General features: G+C 53.9%; 1 protein-coding gene across 25 annotated transcripts in view; it reads right to left on the bottom strand.

Annotated features, from left to right (window-relative positions):
- Window positions 1-25,379, bottom strand: part of Rbfox1 (RNA binding fox-1 homolog 1) — a 2,023,047-nt gene that overhangs the window by 1,619,593 nt on the left and 378,075 nt on the right. Inside the window, exon 1 of one of the 25 annotated variants that reach the window (XM_078024595.1) lies at window positions 24,601-24,622. The exons of the other annotated variants lie outside the window; for them this stretch is intronic. Coding sequence (XP_077880721.1) covers window positions 24,601-24,606 — 6 coding nt within the window. The 5' untranslated portion in view covers window positions 24,607-24,622. Of the gene's footprint in view, window positions 1-24,600; window positions 24,623-25,379 lie in introns of those variants that run through there. 25 annotated transcript variants of the gene reach the window in all.

The following is a 25,379-nucleotide window of genomic DNA, read 5'->3' as shown; positions in this document are numbered from 1 at the left end:
CTCAGCTCAGCTGTCCTACTCCTGGGAAGCCCTTATGGACAGCCAAGGCTGGGCCAGGGGACTTGCGTGTCCTTGCGTTGAATGACACAAGTGTGCCACAGACAGCCATCCCCACCCCTTTCTCCAGAACCAGCTCTCACAGAAGGCCCGGCGCACCGCACCCCCAAATGAGCCGTCACTGCTACAGACCGGGACAGCGCACTGTGGAGGCAGCTTCGCGGTGACAAGGGTCCTATTCTCTGGGGACTCTTGGTCTCCCAGCTTTGTGTGAATCTGCAGGCTGCCCAGACCAGTCCTGGCCGCGTTCCCCTCCAGCTCAGCTCAGCAGAGAGAACGGCGTAGGTGTGAGCTCCCTCCCCTCCCTTACACAACACGGAGGGAGTCCAATCTGTGAAAATCCCAACCACCTGGACAGGGCTGGGTGGAAGAGGGGCCCATGGAGCTGAGAGACAGGGGGACAACCGAGCTGCCTCTCAGACACGAAAAAGAGTCACCCACATCAGACACCCCTTCATGATGGATTGATGAGGCACAAATCATCCTTCAATTAAAAGAGACCCCTAAGGGTGTGTCAATTGGCAACATTGTATCAGTAAAGTCCACTCTAACGGGAGGGGGGATGGCCTGCCTGCCTTCCTTCCTTCCTTCTAACCTCTACAAACATCTCACTGCCCTAAAATAGAAAACTACAAGATGGCCTTCTGCACCCTTGGACCCCACCCACTTGGTGTCCAGAGGTCTGTGGACGTCCTGAGATTGCATGGGACATGGTGTTCGTGTGTCCAGGAGCACTGTCCTCAAAAGCATCTGTGGCCCCCAAAGGACCTGAACTGCCACTGGAGAATAGCTCCCTTGGATTTCTGCAGCAGGGGGCTGACCCATATGACCTCTGAAGAGCCTTCAGGCTCAACACCCACAGTGAGTCTTCCAGGAGCCCCCTGCCTGCTGTGGCCAGCTCTCCAGAACTCGACACCCAGCAGGACAGCTGCGGAGCACCCTCCTCCCTGGGGTCTCCGAGCAGAGCCAGCCTTCTCTGCTACTTCCACAGTGCCCCGGGGACGCAGCCGCTGATGCTTCATAGGTTGGAAGAAATGCCCGTGAGCTGGCTCCTGCCCTCCCGGGGCTCACAGCTCCTGGGAAAGTCCTAGTAAGATGCACCATGGTCCAGTCAGAAGCTCGGCCGCGAGGCCTAGGTGCACCACACACTGTGTGCCCGTGACGGCTGGGCATCCCGGCCTGATCCCCACAGCACCCGTGAGCAGGGTTTCCCAGGTCAGTGGCCAATAAGGTCTGGAACTAGCTGGTCAAGAATGAGTTTCACTGCCTCAGCTCCCCTTTCAGGAGGGCCTAGGGCGGGATCTGAGCCACCTGTACCCGCTGAGTTCACCCTCCCTGTTAGGCCTCCTGAGTGCACCTGACCCCGGCAACCTGGCTCCTTGCCACCAGTTCTGTTTCTCTTCCAGCGTCCTGCTCTCTCCTGGCCCTCGGCTGGGTCCTGCGCCCTGAACACAGGGTCCTGGATCACAGACTGTCACTGGCAGGGTCTTCCTTCAACATGATCGCCTGGTCACCTAGGGAGAGAGCTTACCTCCTGGCAGACCCACTTCCAAGCTGCAGAAGCATGAAACAACAAAGACGCAAACATGGGGTCCTTGATCTGCAGGGGCTTACGAATTCATTCTTTACCTTCCTTTCTTTCATAAGCTCTAATAAACACCTATTTTATAACACATGTTGTTGTCTGCATCCGTCAGTGTTGTGTTACTACAACAAAATACCTGAAGGAAGTTAACTTGCCAAGAGAAAAGTTTTATTGGATTTATGGTTCTGGAGGAGCCAGGCTGAGATCAGGCAGCCTCTTTGCTTTGGGCTTCTGTTGGGCCCTGGATAGCAAAGGTGGGGAGTGCATGTCAGAGAAAACCACTTATAGCATGAGCCACGAAGCAGAGAGAAGAGACTCCAGTCCCTCAGTCCCTTTCCAGGTATGCTCCCAGTGACCTAAGGACGTTCCACTGAGCCGCACCTCTTGACTGTCCACACCATCACCCTGGGAACCAAGCCGTCAGCAGGCGGACCTTCATGGATGCCACACGCATTCACAGCACTGCAGGTGTCTGTGTCCTGTGGGGAAGGGGAGCCAGTGTCACCCGAGCCCACGGGCACATCGTCACGGTCATTTTACATGGTGGTAAGGGCTAAAAAGGAAATGTGGCCGGGGATCTGACAGAGGGGTATGTGGTCCTGGAGGGTCTGAGGAGATGGCGTCCCAGACAAGACCCGAGTGTAGGTACCAACCCTTTGTGCACGGGGCAGATGGAGCAGCTGGGGACCAGGCTGATGGCAGCCAAGGACCATGGACTATTCACAGAAGATGGTCAGGGCTGTCAGGGCCACGGGGACAGCAGGGAGAGAGGAAGTGGGGAGACAGGTGCGGCTGTGAGCCCTGTGGGCGTGCTGCAGAAGTGGCGGGGGTGGGGACACGGAGCAGCAGCGGGGACACAGGAGGCATCCACCTGACCTGGCTCACCACCGTCCTGGCTCCTCTCCCATGTGTCAGCTGGCCCCGCCTCCCAGACCAGGCCCGCAGGGTCCCCGACACTCGAGTCGTGGAGTAGAAGCTACCACTGCTGCTGGGACAGTGCCCTACATCCCCCAGCATCACCCATACCTGCACGGTCCTGGCCCCACCTGACCCCCTATTCACCCCCTGCTGGTGGGACAGCCCCAAGGCGTCACGGAGCCCTGTCCATTCTATAGACAAAAAGGAGCAGACGTCTCAAAGTGCAGGGGTCGTGGGCTTCGGAAGGCCTGTGAGATGGCCGGGCGGCCTCCTCGGGGCTGCCACGGGGCTGTGACATCACCGTGGGATGGGGGACGCAGGCGAGGCTCCCCGGAGTGAGGTGCAGGGCTCCGCGACTGCCCTCAACCGCACGAGCCTCTACCACCACACCCCAGACTTTGGCCACACCGGGACGGCTCCTGAGTGAACTTTCCAGCCCGTGGGAGTGTGCCGGACAATCCTCGCCTGACGAAAAGTGTCAGTTTGATGTTTTAAAAACCCTACAATGAAATGTCAAAGCCATTTGAATGTATTGAGCAGAGGAAGGAACCGGAAGCCAGAGCCGGGGTAGGTAAAGAGCCTCCGACAGTTGCTCCCGGGGATCTTTTGTGAACCTGGTCACTTAGGCCGATAAGTCAGCGGAGGGGAAGAAAGTCTTTTTATTCTTCTTTTCCCCCCCTTCTTTGAATAACTGTGGTTTTTTCCAAAAGGTTCCAATCTCTCTTTGATTCTGCAGTGGCAGTTGACGGCCCTGAAAGGCCCTTCAGGGGAACAGGTGCATTTCAAATGAGTGGAAATAACAAATAAATTGGATCCGGGGTTTACAGCATTAGCAAGGTCTTTGTTCTCCTGCGTCAATGCCCAGCTCACAGACAGTGGATCGACGGGGCCCACGGGAGCCTGGGGAGACCACGGGAGGCGACCGGAGAGAGGAAGAGGTGGGGGAGGCAGAGCAGGGTCACCAGAATCCTCTCGTGCCGGCCACCTGCACACGCTCTGGGCTCTGCCTCCACCTCCCCTCGGCCCCCTGTGCTGCTCCACCTCCTGGTTCTCCTCACTGTCCCCTTCAATACCCCCTCTACCCAGCCAAGTCCAGATGCTCTCTGAAAATGAACAGCCCATCAGAGCACTCCCCTGCGTGCGCCCCTCAGCAGTCCCCAGAGCTCACAGGAGAACTTGGAGCTCCCCGGGGCCTGCTGACCTCTGCAGGATTTGTCTGCCTCGTCCATCCCAAGAATCCCTGGGAGGAGGAAAGCCTCCAAGACGGCTCCCAGAGCCCTTCCCCTCCTTGCCTGCGTGAGATCCCACCCGAGGGTGAGCTGGACCTGCCGATTTGCCTCTGAGAGATGGACACAGCAGAGGCCAGAGGGCTGGTAAGCAGGACCTTCCCCGGGAGCCTCCGGGTATCTGCAGAGACAGCAGGTGTGCCTGGACTGCAGCCTGCGGGAGACCCTGAGCACAGGGCCCTGCCCCACTGCCTGGGGACCCCCGGCCACAGGAACTATGAGATGAGCACTGCCGTGTAGGAACGTGAGGGCCATCGGGAGCATGGCAGTAGATGACGATGCTCTTGGCTGCCTGGTGCCCACTGCAGCCTGCAACGTGCCACACGCTTCCTGCCAGGGCCCCTCAGTCCACCGTCTGCTGAAGCGCCCCACTGCCACCTGCACACGGCAGCCTCTGTTCCATCTTTCATTTCTAGGCTAAGATGTCCCTTTCTCAGGTCTGATTACCCGTGACCCTGCCCGCCATTATATGTCAGTACTCTGCTTGATTCACTCTGCAGCCTGACAAGGGGTGGTAACTATAAACTGTTCATATGTGGGTTAAATGACTCTTTCCAGAACATGAATGGGTAGATGGATAGGTCGATAAACAGGTAAAGAGGATGAATGGATCTGCAGGTGGATAGATGATTGTATTGATGGATGGGTGGGTAGATGGATGGATGGATGGGTGGGTGGGTGAGTGGGTGGGTGGATGGATGGATGGGCAGGTGGGCGGATGGGTTGATGGATGATAGGTATATTGACAGGCAGATGGATAGGGATTGGATGGATTATGGGTGGATGAATGGGTGAGCGGGTGGGTGAATGGATGGGAAGATGGGTTGATGGATGGATAGGTATATTGATAGGCAGATGGACAGGGGATTGGATGGATTATGGGTGGATGAATGGGTTGGTGGATGAATGGGTTGGTGGATGAATGGGTTGATGGATGGGTGGTTGTGTGGATGAGCACATGGGTCTATAGATAGATGAGTGGATGGATAGATGAGTGGATGGTGGAGGGAAAGGAGAAAGAACAATATAGACCCACTGACATGCATTCACAAGAATATGGCCAACTCTGGCTGCCTTCTCCCTTCCTGGAGAAGTCTACGTTACCTCCTTTTAATTAAAGCCTGCCTTATATCCTTGCCTCGGCGTGCTCCTCTAACATTCAAACTTCAACGTGAGAGGGAGCAGGCCTCATCACGGGTAACCGGCGGGATGATTTTCACACTGCAGAGAATCAAGTCCTTTATCCAGACGGTATGAGGAGGATGGTCAAGTTAGCTCCTGGCCCTTTTCAGGAAAAACACGTGGACTCTTCGTCTAGAGGGGGAGCACTCTTGGGGTGAGTGTGGCATGCACGCTGCTCTCCGTACCCCCCAAGGAGTAGGAAACGGGAACCGTGATCAACATGGGAAAGAGAAACAGCGGGGGGCCAGACCAGAGGAAGAACAGCCCTGGAGTCAGAGTTGCCCACAAAGACACGGCTTCCTGAGCACTGTGTCCTGGAGGTGGCAGGCAGAGCGGGCAGCCACTCTCTGGAGTGTCGCCAGTGACCGTCTGCTCACAGGGCCTCTGCGCCTGCTCCTCAGTGGAGCCCGTTGGGATTCAGGTGAGCACTACCCGCCACTTCCCAGAACCTCATTTATGAACACATAAGTAACATGTGGGACCGTGAAGAGAGCTCACTGTAAATACAGGAACCTGGGGCAGCGCAACACACATGTTAACGACACGTCCAGCGGCTGGTCCATTAACTACAGGGAACCTCAACATGGGGACCAACCTGTAGCAGGGGTCAGGAAGCCACATCTGCTCTGGAAACCAAGCTTTGTTGAAACCAGCCCCCCGACTTGCTTAACGGGCCTGTGGCTGCCATCATGCTAAATGGGAGGGTGACCGTGCGGGCCAAAACACCCAGAACATCCGCTAGCTGGCCCTGGACAGAAACACTGGCCGACTCCCAGCATAAAAGACTTTCCAGGTAGTTGTCACACAGTAACATGGCATGAAAGTATCTGAGACGTCTCTGGTGACAAAGCAGAGGCCCTGCTATTTGAGGAGCACAGTGGATTTCAGGTCAAGGTTGGGCAAGGTGCAGAGGGAAGGAGGGGACATGAGAGACTGCTTAGTGGCTGTGGGTTTCCATTGGGGTGTCAAAAAGGCTCTGGGACCGGATGCGGGTGAAGGCTGCACAACGTGAACGTACTCAATGTCCTTGAACTCCACAGTGTCGACACATTATGTTTCATGTTATCTGTTTTTTTACCAAGAAAATAAAATGCAGGCCTTCAAGAGAGACAGTGTTGTAGTTTTTCCCAGCCAAGTTCACAGACCCCCTGTCCTCTGTCCCTGAGCTCCAGATAAAACCTCAGGAGTGATCCAGATCTTTCCTCCTACATCCTATGGTATGATGTCCCCCCTGCTCTAGCAAGGGCTGACCGCCCAGGAGAGGTGTGGAGCTGGGCTTGGCCAAGGGCTTGGTGTGGAGGGGTCTGCAGGGCCGGGCTCCTGGGGCAGGGGTCCTGCGTCACCCATGCCTCCCCTCCACTGCTGGCTCACATCACCATACTGCGTGTAAAGAAGGGACACCCACAGGTCTCAGCCCGCGTGGAGGGGCTGGGGCGTGAACCCGCAGCTGGCCCCCGAGTCCAGACATTCCACCAGTGTGGCCATGCCTTCGCTCCCCCAGCCCCGCTCCACCGGCCACAGAAGGGAAGGCTAAGACCGTGGGACCTTCCTGCTGAAGCGCTCAATGAGGAAGCAGCGGGGCAGGGCCCACCCCGACCCTCAGGCTGTGACCCTGGGGTCCCCTGGGGAAGTGCGTGGAGGGCTGCATCGCCCAGCTCAGCCTGTGCAAAAGCCGAGGGCCTCGGGAACCCGCTGGCTTTGCGTTCCATCATCAGCAACTGCTCTGAGACCCCAAGACAGCACCGTCCGAGCCCACAGCCCGGGAGGACAGAGGCCTCAGATGCCCTGCGAAGGCGGGCGCCTAATTGTGGAACTCAATCTTGTTTTCATAGGAATCAATTCGGAGGGATTTTCATTTTCAATTATTCAACAACATCCAATTTTCCCTCTACACCTCTGCCAGACAGGAGGAGAGAAATTGCATGTGTCAATCACCCTGGAGAGCTGCTGACCAGCCCGAGGTCACCCCGCAGCCCCCTCAAGCGGAGGGGGTGCTACAAGGCCCCGAGAATGTGCCCTGGATGGTCTGAGACCAGTGGAGACGGGGGTGGCCTGTGCTCTGGGCTCTGGGATGCTGCCTGGCACTTGCTCTGCCCGTCAAGGAGGGAGACAGACCATCTCTGTGCCACTGAGTGACATCCTTGGGGAGGAGGGACGCAGCCCCTTCCTCCTGCACAGCCCTTCTCCCTCACCTGTCACCGCAGAGGATCCCTCCCTGGTCCTTAGAACCAGAGGGACCTGCGGGGCCAGGAGAACCTGGTACACCCCCTCCTCTGTGGAAAGCGGTTGGAGTGTTCTGAACCCGGCTACCTTGCTCCCTGAAGTACGTGTTGGGACCTCTACCTTCCCGGGCTTTGCAGGGACAGGCCTGCCAGTGTTCTTGCTGTGCTCCCAGGGAAGGTGGGCCCTCGGGTGGGCACCAGGAAGCGGACCACCTTAAATAGGTGGGCCAGAGCTTGGGAGATCTGACCCACAGCCAAGAGCGAGTTTCCTCTGATTAAGAAATGGCTGTCAAGGCGAGGGCTGGATCTAGACTGGATGGTTTAACTGTCTGATCCACTTAAACCCCTGCCAGTCGCGGGGAGCACAGGACCCAAGACGCCACCAGAGTGAGTCACTTCGCAATGACTCAGGAGGGTGCAGAGACAGTCTTCGGAGCAATGATTTCATACTTTTCCCCCAGGAGAGCACCCCTCCCCACCAAGCTGGTGCCCTCTGACAAGGGACCAGAGAGCTCACAGGAGGGGTCCGGAAGAAGTGAACTGGGCTTAGGGAACAAAGGGTCTGCGAGGTGGCAGCTGGTGAACAACGCCCGTCCTGAGCAGGGTCAGCTCGGGGCTGACTGCCTCCCCCCATCTTCCTGGAGCCCTGTGCTCCAGGCTCCCCAACTCTTGGCTTTATACCACGGGCAGATTCCTCCAGCCAACATCTGTGTGCTCAGCACCACGCAAGGGACAGAAGGCACAGCTGATGGAGCCTCCCGGGCTAGTGGTCAAGAGAAGGGACCACACAGGTGGCTGTGGCTGGAGAGCTGACCACTGACAGCCCTGGGTTAATAGCCACCCTGCCTCGAGTTGGGGAAGCCCTGCAGGCAAAAGAGGGAGCCAGGTGCAGGAGCAGGATTCCCGCACAGGGAGCCCCCGAGACAGTGACCTGAGTTCAGGCTGCCACCGCTCCTCGCCCGAGCACCTGGCCTGGAGGAGGACACGGGCTCTTGAACAAGTTATTTCAAAGGGGTGACGTTCTAAGAGAATTAGCCCAAGGCCAACCTGCTCTAGAGGAGGTGAGCAACGGGTAAAGAGGAGGTGATACTGAAGGTCAGAGGTCAGGGCACTCATTAGTCACTTCTGTGACTCTAGGACCTGTCTAGGACACATCAAGAAAATGCTAGGAGATATTTGTTGAGGACGTTAGAGCCGAGCTCTAAAGGACGTACAGGAATTCACCCCCAAAGGGAGGAGGGATGGGGCCTCCAACAGAGACGGAGGTGGAGACGCTGCTGAGGCTGACAGGAGATGGCTGGTGAGCATGTGGCCGAGGAGGGAGGATGGGAGAAGATGGCACCGTGGTGGGACCATCTGGCCCACAGAGAACCCTGCAGGTGGAGGTGCAGGGTCTGCACGGCCTCCCGCAGGTGACGCGGAGACTCTATGGAGTTTCCAAGAGGGATGTGGCCGATGTTCACACTTCTCGAGGGCCACTCTGGGGCAGAGGCACAGCATGGCTGGACACAGAGAGGCCTCGTAGGAAGAGATTGCTAAAGTGCGGGGGGGCTACCATCTGAATGTCTATGTTGCCACCAAAATCTGTGTGTAAGTCCTGACCCCAAAGTGGTGGCATTTGGAGGTGAGGCCTACGGGAAGTGACTCAAAGAGCTGAGCCCATGTGAAGGAGATCAATGCCCTCAAAGAGAGACCCAGAGACTAATTCGACTCTTCTGCCGTGGGAGGTGACAGTAAAAAGACACCTGCCAGGAAGTGGGCCCTCACCAGACACCAGGTTTGCCAGGGCCATCACTTGGGACTTCCAGGCTGCAGAACGGTGAGCCACACACTTCTGCTGTGCATTGTCACCGGCATCTGGTATTTGCTACAGCAGCAGCAATAAATAAAGACATGGGAGCTGGAAAGTGGAGGAGGAGCGGAGCGAAGGAGGAAGCAAAGAAGGAGAGCAGGCTCAGGAGGACTCAGGAGGGAACTGAGGGGAGACTCACCCGCCGCTGGTTGGAACGCAGCAGAGATGAGCCGAGGGGAACCGTTTGGGGGCTGGAGGGCCGTGGACTGAGCCTGGGAGAGGCAGTGGCCCTCTTCACCACGAGGCACCCAATGGGGGAGCTGACTCTCGGGGAGGAGGCTGAGCTGCAGGCAGCAGAGACCGGCTCCATCCCTGGTCACGTGCCGAGGCTATCCCTCGATCCCATGGTCAGGACTGTCCCTGTTCTTCCCACTGTGCCAACGGCCCTTCGAAAATATGAGTCCTCACTTATCCTCCTGCTTTCCCTCCAAAACGGATGAAGGAAAGATGGTTCAAGGAAAACCCGCAGGTGGGCTTGGACCACCTGCAGCTGAGAGGCCGGTGTGTCTGCAGGGACGGGCCCAGAGCCGGGGAAGCCGGCGTGTCCGGCTCAGTGGAGGTGTCCACGGAGTGGAGAAGGCTCCCGGGTCATTGTAGATGCCCCCGCCCCCAGGGGGGACACAGCACCCACTGCCGTCCTGTCACACATGGACTCTGAGGGCCCCTAAGCAGGCACATGTGGAACAGGACACAACAGAGACCAGGCTCTTCCTCACAGGCAAGTCCCTTCCCCTCTCCAAGCCTCAGTGTCCTGGTAAGCAGAATCAGGATGTCACGGAGAGCCCGGAAGCATCGGCTCAGAGCCCCAGAACCATGGCCTGGCCCAGCAGGAGCCCAGCAACAGGTAAAAGTGCCAATAATGGTGATGATCCTGAAGACACGTTGCCACTATCAGCTGGGAGGATTGTGGTTATTTAATTTTTTTAACCTATACTTAAAACCCCACAAGGACCCTTCTGCTCTCAGCATAAAGACTAAGACGCTTAAACTGGCCCATATGACCCATGATTGTCTGACCCCTGCTCCTTACACCTTGGATCAGGCATTTTAAGCAGTTTACTGTGATGAAATACTTGAGGCTGAGTCACTTTATAGAGATAAGAAGGGGATTTTTTGGCTCACAGTTCAGGGGGCTCCAGAGCACGGCACTGACAGCGTGGCTCTGCTGGACATGTCATGGTGGGTAGCATCAAAAGGACAGAAAAACATGCGAGAGGGAGAAATCATGTCACCAGAGAGGAAGCCAGAGAAACTGCGGAGCGGCCAGGCAACTTCCTGTTATGGTCTAGACATGATGTGACCTCCAGAAGCCACGTGTGAGACAATGAGAGGAAGTTCACAGGTGAGATGAGCAGCTTATGAGAGCTCTGAGCTGGTGGGTGGTTGATCCATTGATGTGGATTGACTGGGGGCTCTACAGACAGGTAGGGCGTGGCTGGAGCAGGTGGGTCACGGGGTGGGCTTTGGGGTTCACATTTTGTCCCTGCTGAGTGAGTCTATCTCTCCCTCCCTCCCTCCCTCTCATTCTCCCTTCCTCCCCTTCCTGATGGCCGTGTCCAGAGCTGCTTCCCTCCTCCATGTCCTCTACCATGAGGTTCTGCCTCACCTGGGGCCCAGGGCTATGGAGTTAGCCAGCCTTGGCCGCGGGGTGGGGCTGGGGGTCAGTGGAAGGACGCGGATCCCAGCCCCAGGCTGCCCTGCCTCACGTGTGATCACAACAGGGAGGGGGCTGCTGCAGAAGGGCCAGGGGTCCAGCAGATGAAAACTGGGCTGTGACGTGGGGAAGAACAGGAGAGAGAATCCTCAGCTGAACCCAGATGGAAGGTGGAATCTATCTTTGTGGGATTTATGGCAGGTGGGTGGGCGGATCTCCTGCTGGGGCGTTCCTCTCCACAGGGAGAGCAGAGCTGGGGGAGGAGACGCCTTTTCTTTGGGTCCCCAGGGAAGAGGAGGACACAGAGGTCAGACTGCATCTTTCTCAGCCTGGATCTCGGGGATAAAAGTCCTTGAGGAAGGAGCTTCAGACGGGGGCTGCAGGTTCCTCTTTCATGAGAGGTGGATTGGGAGCTCAAATGGCAGGGCTTTGGGGCCAGGTGGCACCCTTGGTGAAGGGGACGAGATGGTCCCCCCGCTTCTGCAGAGAGAACTGCGTCGCTGCCACTGATTAGACCCAAGCCACCGAGAAGGCTTTGTAACCCGAGGGAGTGGAGTTAGGCAGCTTCTTAGATGAGCTGTGGTTAGAGCTTTGAGGAACAGTGGGAGGGGGCAAGGGTACTCCCCTGCTTCAGAAATGCCAGCCCCTGGAAGCATCAGGTAGACTAAGTGGAGACGGGTGATGAGGAGCGTCCTCCGGGAGCATTGTGCGGGTGGTGGTCAACACCACACCCCTTGTCATCCCAGAGCACCCCCGTGGGAACTGGAGAGCCCCCAGCCCCAGCTAGGCAGGGAGAGCTGCTGTCCCACCTACAGGCCCTTCTCCACCCAGCGGTGCCCAAGCCGTAAGCCTGAGAGCCGTGACAGACTTGAACCAACTGTGGTTCCGTGCAATATCCCCTCCGCCTGGCGGACTTCAGACCCCCGGCGGCCTCAGCCCCTGCCCCCATCCCAGTTCATTAGTGAGCCCAGCAGCAAGACGCTCAGTGGCACAAATTTCTCTGGACTCCATGATTTCCCGAGAAGGGATAATAAATGTGTTCGAAAGCGTGGGGTGATTTATTAAAGTGCATCGCATTGCAATGGTTTTACAAGAAGATTAATTTTTAATAAAGAAACCTATTACCTCACTCTTCGAGGACCTTCACACACCTAAGAAAAATGAGTCTCTCTGCCTCTGTGGGAACTGCCAGGGATTCTTTCCTGGAACAAGGTCCACTTTGTTCTTTTCTGTCCCCTAGAGAGGGAGACGGACCCTCTGGGTGGGCTCGAAACAGACGCTGGGCCCTTCTCAGTCCATTAGTGACCAAACACCCATTTCTCAGGCTCGATTCTCAGCCTCGCTGGCTTGGGGTCCTGGTCACCCGAGCTGCCCCTTGTCTAACCAGGAGATGTGGCGCAAGGCAGATGAGGGACCCTCAGGTACCCAGGACATGGCTCAGGGGCTGACCACGGGTGCCTCCAGCAGGGGCCTGGGGGGATTGAAAGGAGATCCACACGTGAATGAGGTTTCAGAAAGTAGCTCAGGAATAAAGCAAAGAGGAAGGGAAGAGAGGACGGACTCTGGAGTCCAGCTCGGTATCCCTGGGTGAGCCTGGGCAAGTCCCATGGCCGCTGAGCCCGGATTTCCTCATCAGTGAGAGGGACATCGATGGGAATTCAGGGAGAGCTCCTTAGCTAAAGGATGGCGTGCCGCCTGCCTAGCCATGGAGAGGGGAGGAAGCCTCACCGGGAGGGGGGTCTTGGGAGCAGAAGGAATTTTTATATGAATTCAAGGCTTTCAGAGGGAATACGATCTTTTGTCTCTTTTTCTTAGGAACAGCATTCAAGGAAATGGAGTCTGCTGAAGAGACTCTGGTGAAGGCTGAGAGGGGCAGTGTGTGAGTGCCAGCCGAGGGACTTGGGCAGCAGCTAGGGAGCTGCAACTCTTCCTCGGTAGGATTGTGAGCAGAGAAAGGTACTCGCTGGCAAGAGTAATTCAGCTTAGTTAACTTGCAGACGGAGGGTTAATCTTTGAAATTATTAATAATTACTAATGTGATTATCACCATTATCATAATTGCTTAAAGTAAGACTTTATGGAACAAAAAATTGGTCGAGAAGCTGCCATGGGCCAATCCTAGCATTCCATCCACCACATACCAATCCTAGAATTCCATGTGCCATGTGCCAGTTCTAGCATTCCATCCTCCCTGTGCCAATCCTAGAATTCCATCCACCACATGCCAAACTTAGCCTTCCATCTGCCATACTGCTAGGGTCTCCTGGCAACAATGAGGACCATCAAGTCTATATGAAGGGCTTTCACTGAATTCAGGGTCATAATAAATCACTAAAATCCTCAATGAGGTTGGATCCAGAAAATAGCAAAACAATAATAGCTAATAAATATCAACCTCTGCGTCTATGCAAACTATTGTGGTTTGGATATGAGGTATCCCCCAAGAGGTCATGTGAGAGATAATGCAAGAACATTCAGAGGTAAAATGATCAAATTATTAGAACTGTAACCTATTCAGTGGATTAATTCTTGTGAATGGATCAACTGGGTGGTAACTGTGGGCAGGTATAGTGTGGCTAGAGGAAGGAGGTCACTGGGGATGTGCTCTTGGGGTTTATATTTTGTCCTGGCACCCTCCTCCTCTCCCTCTACTCTCTCTCTCTCTCTCTCTCTCTCTCTCTCTCTCTCTCTGTCTCTCTCTCTGTCTCTCTCTGTCTCTCTCTGTCTCTCTCTGTCTCTCTCTCTCTCTCCTTCCTGTGAACTGAGCATAGGCTGAGAAGTCTTAAGTTGGTATAAGCAGAGCTTAATGATCCATTATGGTAGGAGCACAGAATACCACAATGCAATAGGACTGTGGACAGTAAAGACTAGGCTCACAATGTTTCAGAGGAGGACGACTCTATTGGAAGTTGGGCTAGAGGTCATTCATGTGACATTCTGACAAAGAATTTGTATTTTTCTGTGTCATGATACTTTCTGTGAAGTCGAATTTAAAAGTGATGTATTGATTGATCTTGTGAGAAAACTTCAAGGCAGTACAGCATTCAGTTGGTGGCATGGCTATTGGTGGTGGCTTCTAACCAAGTTTACTGTAGGATTTAGTACTCTGCTTTTGGTTGCAAACAGCAAAGAAGAAGATTTGAAAGACTTGCAATTTGTCTATAAATGGGTGAGTAAAACTGAGGCCAAGGAAGTTGTGGTAATTGAAGAAGTTATAGCCACTAAAGAGATGCTAAGTATTTTACAGAGAAACAGCAGGAAACATGGCTTGAGGGCATCTCAGAATTGGCAAGACCACACCCATCACAGACTTAAGGGTATAAAAGTAAGAACTTTGAAGAGACAGACCATGGGGGTATGCTGTTTGCATGGGGAGCCTAGGAAGTTGTTTCACGGTACTCAGAAGCTGCTGCAGCCTTGATCTTAGCAGTCCAGGCTACGGCTTGAGATAGTAGGAAATCTTATTGTTGTCCATGTAATACTACTGGTTTTGAATAAACGTAGGATGCTAGAATAGAGGCTCATGCAGGTTTTCACTGAGATGTCAAAGGAGGGCCTGGGAGGCCTGGCAAAGTGTAACAGAGTGAGAATCCCTGAGGAATACCCCTGAGAGAACAATATGTAAGATATGAGATGGAAACTGAGGCTCCCCACAATTAGGAGAGGCCAGTAACACAGAATGTCTGCCAAGGGAAGCTGCAGTAACTCAGCAGAATCCAGCAAAGAGAGAGGCCATGTGGGTTGCAACCAGCAAGGCCATAGCGGTGGCGATACACAATCCCCTTGGAGAGAACACCACTATGCCCACGGGCCCCAGATGCTGGACATGGAGCTTCAGGACTTGTTTGTCCAGCTGATTTGGGTCTTTTGTCTCATGCCTTCTTTTTTTGCCCCCATTTCTCCCTTTGGAATGGAAATGTTTACTATGTGCCATTATATATTGCTTTTCATCTTTAAAGGGACCCACAGCTAGCAGTTTGCCTTGAGTCTTGGATGAGATTTTGGACTTGGACTTTTGGCAATCTTGGGACCATTGGATTATAGGGATTCTTGGGAAGGGGCTGAATGTATTCTGGATTTTGAGATAGGCATGAGTTTGGAGGGCCAAGTGCATAATGTTATAGTTTGGATATGTTACCTGAAAACTCACATGTGAGACAATGCAAGAATTTTCAGAGGTGAAATGATTACATGATGAGAGCTGTAACCTAACTGGTGGATTAATCCACTTGAATGAATTAACTGAGTGGTAAATGTAGACAGGCAGATTGTGCCTGGAAGAAGTAGGTCCCTGGAGAGGTACCTTTGGGGCTTATATTTAGTCTCTGGTACCTCTCTCTCCTCCTTCTTATTCTTCTTTTTAGATGTCATGAACTGAGCAGATTTCCTGCTCCATATCCTTCCACCATGAGGTTCTGCCTTATCTCAAGTTAAGAGCTATGGAGTCAGCTATCCACGGACTACACCTCTGAAACTGTAAGCCAAAATAAATTTTTCCTCCTGTTGTTCTTGTCGGGTCTTTTGGTTACAGCAATGTGAAGCTGACTAAAATACAGATACTCTGCCAAGTACTTGACATATTGATTCATTTAAAACTCTGCAACGTGGAGAAACTATTTGCGCACCACATATCTGATAAAGGATCTCTTGTTATATAGAGAACACTTAAGTTCAATGACGAGACGTGCCTAATCTGGATATCTAATAGAAATGCACTCCTACAACATGTGGCCTTCTGAGTCCTGCTTCTGTTTCACTGAGCACAATGTGCTCAAGGTCATCCGCACTGCTGCATGTATTAGTGCTCCATTCTTTTTATGCCTGAATAATATTCTACTGGATGGATATGTCACATAGAAATAGGCAGTAAGTTAGCGGTAGCCAGGGGGTTAGGGGAGGAGTGATCAACAGTGACTACCTCTTGGTTATGGAGTTTGGGTTAGGTAATGAAGAGGTTCTGGAGACGGATGGTGCTGGCGGTCGCACAATAGTGTGAATGTTCTCAATGAAATGGACTGTATGCTCAAAGATGGCTCAGATGGTAGAGTGGGTGTCCTTTGTATTTCCCCACAATAAACACATCTAAGTGGTTAGAAAATTGACAAACCAAATGAAAAATTGGGCAACATTTTGAATGGAAAGTTTACCGAAGAAGATACGCATGTGGTGAATGACCAGGAACAGTATGTTCAACATCACTAGTCATCACAGAAATGCAAATTAAAACCAGAAGAGACAGGGATACACCCCCCCATTACAAAGCCTAAAATTAAAAACACTGGCCCTAACAAATGTTGCTGACTATGTAAAGAGTTAGGACTTCTGTACACTTCAGGTGGAAATGTACAACGGTTCAACCTCTTTGGAAAACAGTAATTTCTTTTTTGTTTTTCCCCAAGATGCTGGGGACGGAACCAGGAATAGAACTCAGTGAACTACAGCCCCAGTGAAGCAAGATAAACATCACCTATAAATAATCCAGCCCTTCTACTCCTAGCTATTTACTCAATAGAGATGGGATTTGTACCCAGCCATTCACATCAGTATTAGCCGTAATGGCCCCGAACTGGATGTGAATCAAGGGCCCATCAGTGTTTGGATGAACAAGATGTGGACTACTACTCAGCAATCAAAAATGAAAATTAAGTGTAACCACCTGGGTGACCCTGAAAACCACTATAGTGAGATGCAAGAGCCTATGCTTGTTGGGTCCTTTTAACTCAATTTACATGAAATGTCCAGCCAAAGGACTTCGATATCAAAGGCTGAGATATCAGAGCAGTCATTTCCTGGAACTTTAGGAGTTGCTGGGAGCTGGAAAGTGAGGGCGCAAAGACTGTGATTGTAGTGTGGGGTGAAGGACAAGTGCTGAAATAAGGATGTGGTAATGATTGTAACTCCATGACTTACCACACTGCACCCTACGTGACCAGCAGGTAAATAGGACAGTAGGTCACACACATCTCAATAATATTTAAAATGTTATATCCCATATGATTCCAGTTTTATAAAATTCTAGAAAACACAAACCAGTCTACAGGGTGGAGAGCAGAACTGGTTGTCTGCGGAGGTGGGAAGAGTTGGGAGATTACAAAGAATCCTCGAGGAATGCGTATTTTTATTATCTTGGCTGAGGTGGCAATTTTGCAGGTCTTCACAGATTTCAACACTTATCAAATTTTACTCTTTGCATATGGGAAGTTTTCTGGATGTGAAATTATACCTTAGTATAATTTATACCTTAGTATGTTGTTTTTCCTAAAGGAGAGAAGACTCCCACTTGAGCACAACCTGGTTCTTTAAGGCCATTTCCTTTTGCACACACACACTTGCACACATGCACACACACACACACACACACACACACACACAGAGTTCAGGGAGACACCAACAGTGAGCCTCGCATTGAACAAGGTGTCCAGCAGGCCTCCCTCAGGGAGAGGGAATATGGGTTAAATCTCTGTGGACTCCATTCTTATGGCTCCAACTATGCTGAAGGGAGAAGACCAGGGCTGATCCGGGGTTCCCTGGGCTGGACCAATCCAGCAAGGGTGTCATGCATCTCTGAGAGTCCCGTCACAGGTGCCACCAACAGGGCAGAAGTAGAGGCGTGTGAGAGCTGAGCACACCTGTCTGCTCCTCAGACTGGGCAACTTGGAAAGAAAAAATGTCTTTTCTGGAGTCTGGAAGTCCCAGATGGAGTGTCATCAGGCTGGTTTTCTGAGGCCGCTCTTCTGGCTCTAGATGTTATCTACTCCCTGCGTCCTCATCCCTTCTTATAAGGGTAGAAGTCATCTTGGATCAGGAGCCATGCTAGAGACTTTGTATTAACTTAATTACCCCTTAAAGACCTTCTCTCCACATACGGTCACATCCTGACACACTGGGGGCTAGGTCCCATCCAAGACACAGGTGCAACACCTGCAGGCCCAGTAGGTGCTCAGGAGACAGAGCAAATGGAGGGAGACTGAAAAGAAATGGCTGGAAAAGCCAGAGAGGGTGTTTGTCAACAGGTTTGAGGCGTGGCGCTGTGACTGGCTGCTCTGTCTTGGGCCGGTCTCACCCTGGAAGGGTGGAGTGGTGCATCTCCTTCTCCCCAGAGAACTCAGAGCATCATCCAGACTAGCAACACAGCCTCTGAGAGATGCAAAATCACCAGCCCCAGCCCAGAGCAGCTCAACAAGAGTCTGCACGGCAGGACGCCCCAGCTGGCTGACGCGATCAAGTCTGAGGGGTGCTGGTCGGGCTCAACCCTACGGGCTCCCGCCCTATCAGAAGCCAGGCATTCCAGAATCATCCCTGTTTTGACACACCCCCTCTCTCTCTGTTCACCCTAGGCATACACTTGTGAGGCTACCTGTGCAATTAAGTTATAACAAGGCGGTAATGAGCCCTATTAGCAAGCTGGTTTGCACCCAATTGATTTCCTGGTTGTGCAAATGTGCTCCGTGATGACCCATTTTAATAGTGAGTGGAATTAGCCCAGAAGCCCAGCTCCACTGTGACGGTCAGAGAGCTTTCTGAGATGACCCCGGAGGAAGCCAGGTCACAGGGGGTCCCAGCACTATGGCCTCCCCAGGATTCTGCACATCCGTGAAGGAAATGCTAGAAGTTCTCAGATGGTTACAGCTTCCAACCAAGGGCTGCAGAGGAAGTGGCCCATGTCACAGAGCCAGGAGGGGAGAGGAGCAGGTGGTCCTGATGGTCCCACTGGCCACCCCATCACTGTCTGCCTGCCAGGGGATGCAGTGGGGCTCAGAGCAGTAAGTGACCATGCCCATCACCCAGAGAGTGACTGAGGAGCCTGATTTGGACCTGGGGGGGCTGCATGAGGCCTGGTCACCTGCTGGGCCGTGGCGGGGGCCTGCAGGTGGACTGCAGAGACAAGTGCAGCTTCCCCTGGCTTGGAAAGACACTTCTCTCGTCTCTTCCTGGGGCTTTGGCCTCTCTTGGAAGAATGACTCCATGAGGCTGAGAAAGCAGGTTGGGAAGGAGCAGGGGGCCCCAGTGGGGAGGCCTGACGTGAGGCTCTGGGGGGGGGGCGAGCCAGGCTGAGGTCAAGGACCCAGCGGCCACCTCCGTGCTCATTAGGGAAACTGGACCCCAGGTCTCACCAGGTTCCTGAGCTCCATCTCTCCACATCTGTCCCTGGCAGGGACCCAATTTCCTAAAGAAGCCAGAGTGCTGGATTCCCTGCGAGGGCCTGATGTTTGTCACCTGTTCAGCTCTGTTCCTTGATGGTGTCCCCTCCATATTCACGCTCAAGCTAAATCCCCACGGAGGTGATGTCAGGGGGAGCCTTTGGGGAAGTGACCATGGACTAGTTCCATAGAGGCTGGAAGGCACGAGCTCTGGCCCTCTCTGCTCTTCATCTTTCCTGTCAGGTGAGGACACAGCCCCCAGCCGTCCTTCCCTTCACAGTCCTGCCACCAAGCCAGGGTGCCGCAGAAAGTTCCTCCCCAGACACCAGAAGCAGCCCTGAGATGACACGAACAGAACCTCCTGTTCCCTCTAAATTACCCAGTCTCAGGGATTTTGTTATAGCAGCACAAATGGACTGTTGCCAGCCCCATGGTGCCGGACCTTTTCTTATCTGTTCCCCTTGGGTGGCCACAGGGGAGGCTGGTCGGCTTTTACACACCAGGGGCCATACTGCCTCATGTGGGAATAGCACCAGGCGTCCCCTTGCTCCTGGGGGGCTGTGAGCTCCTCAGACCATGGTCATTCACTGTCTCACTGAAAGCCTGGCCCTGTGCTGGACGGACCCCCCATCTGTCCCTGCAGGAGCCACACTGCAGCCTTCTCCACCTGCTGGGCAGCCTGAGAGGTGGACATGCATGCACTGTATTGGTGGGTCCCCTTCCCTTGGTCAGGGGCATCACCAGGACAGGAGAAGCCTAGAGAGAGGATTGCTCCTGTCTTGACAGCTTCTGCTGGAACAGGGTTGTCCCTTGCTGAAGGTCACACCACCATAGGCAACCTGTCCCACGGCCCCAGGGTTCTGGTAACCCCCCTTCTTAGAGTGGCCACAGCTCCCCACTCCTGCCAGCCCCAGGGTGCTGGGCCTTTTCTTATCTGTTTCCCTTGGCTCTTTGATAAATAATCCCATTTTTAAGCCCTTCTCAATTCCCCCATCTGTGTGTGTCATCGGCTTCCGGCAGGGACCTGACCGGGCTGATCCTTACACTCTTTATCTCCAGCCCTCAGATACAGTGCTGAAGAAGAGGCATTGATAGTCTCACCTTGGAGGTGAGAGGAGGCGGCTCAGAATTCCCATTTACATACATAGCCCCAGGCCATACATTAGTTAATAGAAGTTTGCACTTAGGAGGCTAATTCACCCTTGTGATGTATGAGCTGGAGGTAAATAAGTACTTCCTGAGTAAATGAACAAGAAAGGAATCCATCCTCGGCCTCTCTAATCTGCCATTTTAATCCCGGCTCCATTCCTGGGTGAGCCCGGGGCCTCATCTGCAGCTCACGGGAATTGTTGCCTGGTGCTGCCCACGACCCAACCCAGGCCTCCTCGAACCCACACTTGGGCCAAACCGCCCCCACTTTCAGGCCAACCCCGACCCTGGATGGGCTTCTTCTAGGAGCTCCACTGTGGGAGGAGGTGAGTCTTCCCCAAACTGTATTTTTCCACCCCAGAGCCCCTGAGTTGGAGCGGCCCTTTGCAGTTCATTACAAAATTTCCCCATATACTGCAGTTTTAGTGGGACTATTAAAAACCTGTCAGAGAAGTGCTGGTAATGGCAGAAACATTTCTCAGGGGCCGTCAGTTCCCGGCATATCCATCAGAGCCGCCCTGCACAACAAGGCGGGCCTCATTTAGAACGTGTCACTTCTGGTTATTAATGTGGGGAGAACACCTGCTAAGTATGTTCGTCTGGGAGGTGCGCCTGGCAGGATGTGGGGGCAGGGGCAGCCACAGCCACAGAGAACCCTGGTGTCCAGACCCCAGTGGCCGAAAAGCCTCGGGAAGTCATCAGGCTTTGGCCATGGCAGCACTGACCAGGCAGGCAGGACATGGAGGCTGGGCTCCCTTGCAGGGGGGACGTAGACCACGTCACACTGACATGTTCATTTGTCCTCAGAGCTCGTAGCTCATGGATTACCCCAGGAACTCTCTACAAAGCTGCCACCCCTGAGCCAAGGTGACATGTCCACATGTGTACTGGTTGGTTTGTCTGTCCATTCATCCAGCTCTCCCTCCATGCATGAGTGTTTGCCTCGCTCTCTCGTTCTCTTCCCCCTCCAGTCGTTGCATTTGAATAGGACACCGGGAGCAGTGGGTGTAGCTGGCCATGTGTGGTGTGGTGCCAGGACCTGCCAGGGAAAATCTCTGAGCTGGGTTTTGAAGAGTGAGTAGGAGTTCAACAAGTAAGGGAGACATGAGTGGGCATGGCCGAGGCCCTTCCAGGCAGAAAGCTGGCTCTGCAAATAGGCAGAAGACCGATAGCAGGTGGGATTTATAAGACAGAAGGCAGAGGGTCAAGAGAGGGAGGAGCAGGCTTTCTGCAGCCACGTGGAGGAGGGATGATGTGAGATCCTAGAGGGGGCCGGCAGGTGGACGGTGCCTCCCGTTCAGCCTGACCCACCCTACATGCCTGAATGCCGTGCCCCCGACAGCACAGGCACTCAGGGTCCTCTCTGGATCCTACCACTTCATGAGGTCAGCCCTGTCTCACCAGAGACTTAACGGATGCCCAGGGAAAGATGATTTAAGTGGGAGAATGAACTCTGGGTCCCTGCCCGTGCCGCGCGGTCGTCACTCTGCTTTAAGGCTCAGTGTGACCATAAAGAGAGCAGCGCTGTTCCTCAGAGCAGAGGAGGAAACTGAAGCTCCGTGAACCTGAACCACTTTCTAGGGGCCGCAGAGCTGGCCCGTGGGGAAGTGGGACTGAATCCACGGCTGTTGTTTCCAAACCACCTGCCACTGATCTCTCCCCCACTCTCCTAACATCCCCCCACACACAGCCAGTAGGGAAGGGTCCATCAAGCAAGACCCAGATTTCTCATGAAATCGTAGGTGTCCAAGGAGAGACAAGCCCAGGACTGACAGGGTGGTGGGAACTCACTTGGTGGACACTCATGGCAAAGGGACATGAGCGGTTAGACTTCTTGTTCTTGCTTATTAGGTTTGGGGGTTGGGTTGGGGGAGGGATAAAATGAAGGATGTGGAAAGAGAGAGGCTGTGACACCATCTAATCCATTCCCGCCATCGGCTGGTCCTTCTAAGAGACACCCACAGGGTTAGTGGTGTCTTAGCCTCTGATTATCCGCATGGAGCCAGCCATGTTCTTCCTGGAGAGAGATTGCTGACCAGCTTCTTCCCCTAGTTAACACGCCATCTCCGGACACTCCCTGTGACCCTGAGTGATAGAGGAGGCTGGAAACACCGAGGGTCCAGGAATCACCTCTCTATGGTGGATCTTGGCACATGAGGACCCTTGCAGCCATCCTACAAGTGCCTAAAGGTCGCACAAGCTTCCTCTGCAAAATGACGGGGAACCCAGCGATGGTCCTGGCTGCCGAGTGGGAGCAGGTGAGACCGGTTCCCTGGCTGCAAATGGAACCATCCATCCCTTTAGCATCCAGAAGAGAGCGACAGAAGAGGGAAAGGGCCTCCCAATCTTCTCCTTGCTCAAGCTCAACGGCTCCAATTTGGGGATTTACTGTAGGCAGCCTTTTGAAGGGGAGCTTAAAGGGCAAAGTTTGGGCTGCAAATAAAATTGAGTGCACGGCGCAGGGGGAGCTCAACCGCACTGGCAGCGTTTTAAGGAGCTTACAGGCAACTCCGGGAGAAGAGCTCATTATACCTCTGCTTCCAAGGAACCTGCGGAGCCGATGTAATCTGTAAGGAGGCCCTGCCAAGGTCTCCTCCTGGTGAACACAGCCTCCAGCACAGCCAGGCTGAACCGGGTCCCCTCCCCCAGGAGGACCACGAATGCACACGACCAGGGTGGTGGGGTGACCCTCCACCCAGGCTCCAAGATCCCCACGCTTCGCTTCGCGTCCTCGGCGGATACTCAGCAGCTTGGCACAGGTAAAGTCCTCAGCCAGCAAGAGGGAATGCTCTGAGTTTTAATAACGCTAGACAATAATTTTGGCACCAAGATCATTCTCTCTGCCTGTCAGCCTAGGGATAAAAAGTAAAGAATAAATAAAAATAATAATAAACCCTGCGTTGCTGGGTAACCCCACCAGATGGTTCCTCTGTGGTTCCTTTCCGCAGCGCTCCTCCGTTCGGCGACCACCCTCGGTATTCTTTGCCTGGTTAGCCTTTCAGCCTCATTCCCCGAAGGAACCAAACTGCGCTCACACCCGGGAACCCCTGTCCAGGGCGCCTGCTTCCAGACGCCAATGTCCCCTGTTTGGGGAGCCTCTGCCCAGCGCCAGCTAAGCGTATTACAGCCTCGAAAATTAACTCACACACCGAGAATAATCACAGAAAAGAAATTTGTTTTCCTACAAGTTTTTTTTTTCCAGCTGTTTTAATGCGGACAATTTTACCCTGAAACCCAAATTGAAAAAAAGAGAGAGAGACTTTAAAATCTGCATAATTTGAAAGTGCTTAATGTAAATTAGATAGATCAGCCTAATTTTATTTCAGTACTTTTTAATTGCATTTATAATTAGTAAAATACATTAATGCGCCGCACAGGGTCGGGAGTTCTGGTAACCCGGTCTAATTAAAATGCTCCGCGGCGGCGGCTCTCTCCCACGCGCGCCCAGGAACTGGCCGTCTGCTTCCGGCCACGCACGGACCCGAACTATTTTTAACTCATTTGTGTCTTTATCAAAATAGGTGACCCGGTGACCCCAGGGCTCGGGGTGGGGCTGGCTGCTGCTCTCCGCGCCTTCAGCCTTGGCGGAGCCCCGGGCCCACGCGGTGCCTGCGGAGCCAGATGGTCCTGGCCCTGCCCCCTGGCCCTACCCCCTGGCCCTGCCCCTGGTCTTGGCCCTGCCCCTGGCCCTGGCCCTGCCCCCTGGCCCTGGCCCTGCCCCCTGGCCCTACCCCCTGGCCCTGCCCCTGGTCCTGGCCCTGCCCCCTGGCCCTACCCCCTGGCCCTGCCCCTGGTCCTGGCCCTGCCCCCTGGCCCTACCCCCTGGCCCTGCCCCTGGCCCTGCCCCCTGGCCCTGCCCCGGGTCCTGGCCCTGCCCCCTGGCCCTACCCCCTGGCCCTGCCCCTGGCCCTGCCCCCTGGCCCTGCCCCTGCGGCGTGGACACAGGCCTGTCTGTGCGGCCTGAGTCAGGCTGCCCGTCCTCCATGCTCAGCCCCTCGGGGCCCATCCACCAGCTGAGGTGCACCGAGGACAGAAACTCTCTGGTAGAAGAACCACCTAAAGTCACTCAAACCGAGTCACAGGCCACCACGGGGCCCCGAGTCACAGACACTTCATGGCGCACGCTGTGTCCTTGATTTTGTGAGTCCCTGGCCTTGTGCCCTGGCCACAAGAGATGCTCCGGTCACCCTACAGCAGAAAGCCCTCGTCTGCACACACCCCGCCAGGCTCAAGGGCATAGCTGCCCTGACTGTCAGGCCCCACCCAGGTTGGTCTCCACCACGCGGTGCCTGGCGGAGGCCCCATTGTGTGGGCTACGCACAGGGAGGGGTGGACGGAGTGACCAGCTTCCTTTGGCCCCAGTGGCTGCTGTAACAGGCCCCGCCCCCTTGTCAGACCATCAGTCATCTTGTGCAGCGCAGTTCATCAGCCCCCGTCCTCAGCGCACTGCCTACTTTCTCCACATTATCTGGCTTCTTCCCCAGTTCCCTGTGTCTATTTCCTGGTTATATGTTTCTCTCCGTGAAAGCATTAACTATGTGCCCCTACACTTACCTGCATGATAGACGCGTGTACTTAATAGGGGAAATGGCACAGCACATTCTGTAAATTAGGAGCGTCATAAGCACAGCAAATATAGAAACATGCCTGTAGGTGAATCCAACACGCGAGGAGACCTGGAGAGGCACTAGTATGCACAAGGGGACATACTCCCCCTTAAACACCACCCCTGGAATAGACCAATGTGTGCTTAATGGGGGAAATGGAAGCGCTTATGTGTCTTTGGAGAAATGCATATTCATTTTTGGAGGACAGATGTATACATTTAGCCTGTGAAACAGAACACCCATATATAGCAAGACTCTCCCACTTACTTTTTAAAATTAATTTAAAAAGTAATACATACCACACTGTATTCTGGGAACTAACGTTTCCTGAATAGGTAGAGGGAACAACTTTGAACAAACATCTATATATACTTTGATTTTTTTTTTCAACGATGCTATCTATAGCCTTCTGGGATCACTGAACCTCCCTTTTGCAGATAAAGAGTCTGAGATTCAGAGTGACTGTACCCCAGTCTCAGGGAAGCAAGGGGCAGCGCTAGACCTGGGCCAGGACTGCCCCACCCACGCAGGATGTGGTCTGTACCTGTTGTGATGCCCACACTGACACTGAGGGACTTTATGTCCCACCTGTGAGGAGCAGGTGCTCAAGGGCAACTTCACAGTTCAGAGCCCTCAATGATGGTTTTTAACTCAGGCAACACTGAAGAGTCTCCTGCTGCCTTCACAGGGCAAAACAGAAGACCTAACAAGAATTTTTTTTAACTT

The sequence above is a fragment of the Ictidomys tridecemlineatus genome, chromosome 10 (assembly GCF_052094955.1).
Source record: "Ictidomys tridecemlineatus isolate mIctTri1 chromosome 10, mIctTri1.hap1, whole genome shotgun sequence".
Lineage (NCBI taxonomy): Eukaryota > Metazoa > Chordata > Mammalia > Rodentia > Sciuridae > Ictidomys > Ictidomys tridecemlineatus.
Note: the sequence above shows the minus strand (reverse complement) of the source record. Positions and strands in the feature narration are given on the sequence as shown.